Source organism: Nansenia antarctica (assembly GCF_963989245.1).
Source record: "Nansenia antarctica genome assembly, chromosome: 8".
Lineage (NCBI taxonomy): Eukaryota > Metazoa > Chordata > Actinopteri > Argentiniformes > Microstomatidae > Nansenia > Nansenia antarctica.
In genome coordinates this window covers 18,491,749-18,494,248 of record NC_137678.1, presented here as the reverse complement: position 1 = coordinate 18,494,248, position 2,500 = coordinate 18,491,749, and the positions used below count along the sequence as shown (strand labels likewise).

Sequence of the window (2,500 nt, the reverse complement as noted above, 5' to 3'; positions counted from 1 at the left end):
CCGGACCACCCCAGGCCATGGTGCTAGACCACCGGACCACCCCAGGCCACACTCCATTCATCGTTTTGACAGGGGATTGGGTGATGATGACCTCTCTCTGACCTAGGTCTCTCTCTTGTAGTGTAGCCTTTAGTCTTCCACATGATTAGTTGCTGGAATATCTTGACTCTTAAGTAACCTGTCATCACAAGGCTGCATGGAGACATATCCTGAGGCCAGTGGATCTGAGCTATGAAGGGGGGCCTTGTTCTGTTCTGCTGACATCAGCTAGCTCAGTGGGTTTGTGTGTGTGTGTGTGTGTGTGTGTGTGTGTTTTTTTTGTTGTCGCTGCTGTATTCCAGTTGCTGCTGACCTCCTAGATTGCAGCTGTCTGTCACAAGAGGAAGCAGCTCTGTGTTTCTCGCTTCTCTCTTCACGGCTCAGAGCTCTGGCAGGTTATTTATGGATCTGTGGTGCGGTGAGAACTCAGACAGAAGGAAGGCGGGAGAGTCTAGTGTTCTAGCCTAGTGTTCTAGCCTAGTGTTCTAGTCTAGTGTTCTAGTCTAGTGTTCTAGCCTAGTGTTCTACAAAAATATCACTTCTAATCCCCTGTCAGGAGGCCACAACAGACGTGTGATGATGATGAGGATGATGTTGAAGGATGTTGTAATGCACCCCTGTTTCTCTGAAGGCTCCTGTGGAGAGGAAACAGACTGTATTAGGCTGACTGACTGACTGTGTTACTACCGTGGGCCACACCCCGCATCTCCCCCGTACCCCATCCTGCTCTCTGACTCCCCCTGGTGGATTAAACTACTAGTGGGTAGTGGTGGTCTAGTGAGTTGGACTTGTGATCGGAAGGTTGTGAGTTCAAATCCCGCCTGAAACCACACCACTACTAGTGTGCCCTTGAGTAAGGCACTTAGCCCTCAGTTACTCCAGGGGGAATGTCCCTGTAATTCGTAATTGTAAGTCGCTTTGGATTAAAAGCGTCTGCTAAATGGCAAAATTAATTAATTAATTAATTAATTAAAACAAACACAAGAACTGAGTCAAGCTGAAGAAAGGGAAAGGGGTCAATTCAAAGTTTGGCATTCCACAGAGTACAACGAAATGCATTCATGCTCTAGAGGGGGTGTCTAGGCAACGGGCCATTATAGAGCCATTATAGGCGACCCTGGAGCAATTAGGGGTTCAGTGCCTTGCTGAAGGACACTTCGACACGCAGGCCACCGCTGCGAATTTTTGCGACCGTTAGACGCCGGCTCTACCGGCTGAGCCACAGCCGCGAACCATCACAGACAGTATGGTTCTTAGGAGGGCTTTTAGAGGGCGGGGTCAGACTCTCATTGGATGATGCCCTCTCTGTCTGTTCCTCTGACTTCCTACAGGTCAGGGCCCTGGTTGGCTGCTGTTCATTGGATGCCCTCTTCTGGTTGGCTGCTGCCGCTGTTGTTTCCTCCTCAGTTTGTCCCTGCCCCCTGCCCCCTGTGGAGGCTCTGACATGCAGTACCGCCGTGCGACCATGAGGGGGTGCTGCTGAGCGCTCTCTCCGCCGCCATGGACGACTTCACCACCCGGACCTACGGCACCAGCGGAGGCCTGGACAACAGACCGCTGTTCGGAGAAACCTCGGCCCGGGTAAGACCTGGACGTGTGTGTGTGAGAGTGTGTGTGTCTCGTGTGTGTCTCTTGTGTGTCTCGTGTGTGTGTGTGTTTGTGTGTCTCGTGTGTGTGTCTCGTGTGTTTGTGTGTGTGTGTCTCGTGTGTGTGTGTGTGTGTGTCTCGTGAGTGTGAGTGTGAGTGTGGTGTGTGTTGACAGGTGTGTGTTCTCCCTCCAGGACAGAGTCATCAACCTGGTGGTGGGTGGCCTGACATCTCTGCTGGTCCTGGTGAGTAACAGACCACCTGTACCCAGACCTGTAGATGTAGCTGTGAGACGCCTTTTTTTCCCCGTGTGGGGCAGTCCCACTCGTATTTTTCTTTTTATTGATAGAGACAGTAGAGATTGACAGGAAGGATGGGTGAGAGAGAGAGGAGGATAGAGACAGTAGAGACTGACAGGAAGGATGGGTGAGCGAGAGAGAGAGAGAGAGGAGGATAGAGACAGTAGAGATTGACAGGAAGGATGGGTGAGAGAGAGAGGAGGATAGAGACAGTAGAGACTGACAGGGAGGATGGGTGAGCGAGAGAGAGAGAGAGAGAGGAGGATAGAGACAGTAGAGATTGACAGGAAGGATGGGTGAGAGAGAGAGGAGGATAGAGACAGGAGAGATTGACAGGAAGGATGGGTGAGAGAGAGAGGAGGATAGAGACAGGAGAGATTGACAGGAAGGATGGGTGAGAGAGAGAGAGAGAGAGAGAGAGAGGAGGATAGAGACAGTAGAGATTGACAGGAAGGATGGGTGAGAGAGAGAGGAGGATAGAGACAGGAGAGATTGACAGGAAGGATGGGTGAGAGAGAGAGGCGGGGGATGACAAGCAGGACATGTGCGCGGCCCGAATCGAACCGGGAACCCTG

The 2,500-nt window shown here is 51.8% G+C and overlaps 1 protein-coding gene across 1 annotated transcript in view; it reads left to right on the top strand.

The window, feature by feature from the left end:
• The first annotated feature begins 1,508 nt into the window (after positions 1-1,508).
• The window catches only part of tmem243b (transmembrane protein 243, mitochondrial b), a 2,245-nt gene continuing 1,253 nt past the window's right edge, over positions 1,509-2,500 (top strand). The window contains exons 1-2 of the mRNA XM_080538612.1: positions 1,509-1,620; positions 1,821-1,871. Of these exons, the coding sequence (XP_080394738.1) occupies positions 1,540-1,620; positions 1,821-1,871 (132 nt within the window). The 5' untranslated portion in view covers positions 1,509-1,539. The remainder of the gene's footprint in view (positions 1,621-1,820; positions 1,872-2,500) is intronic.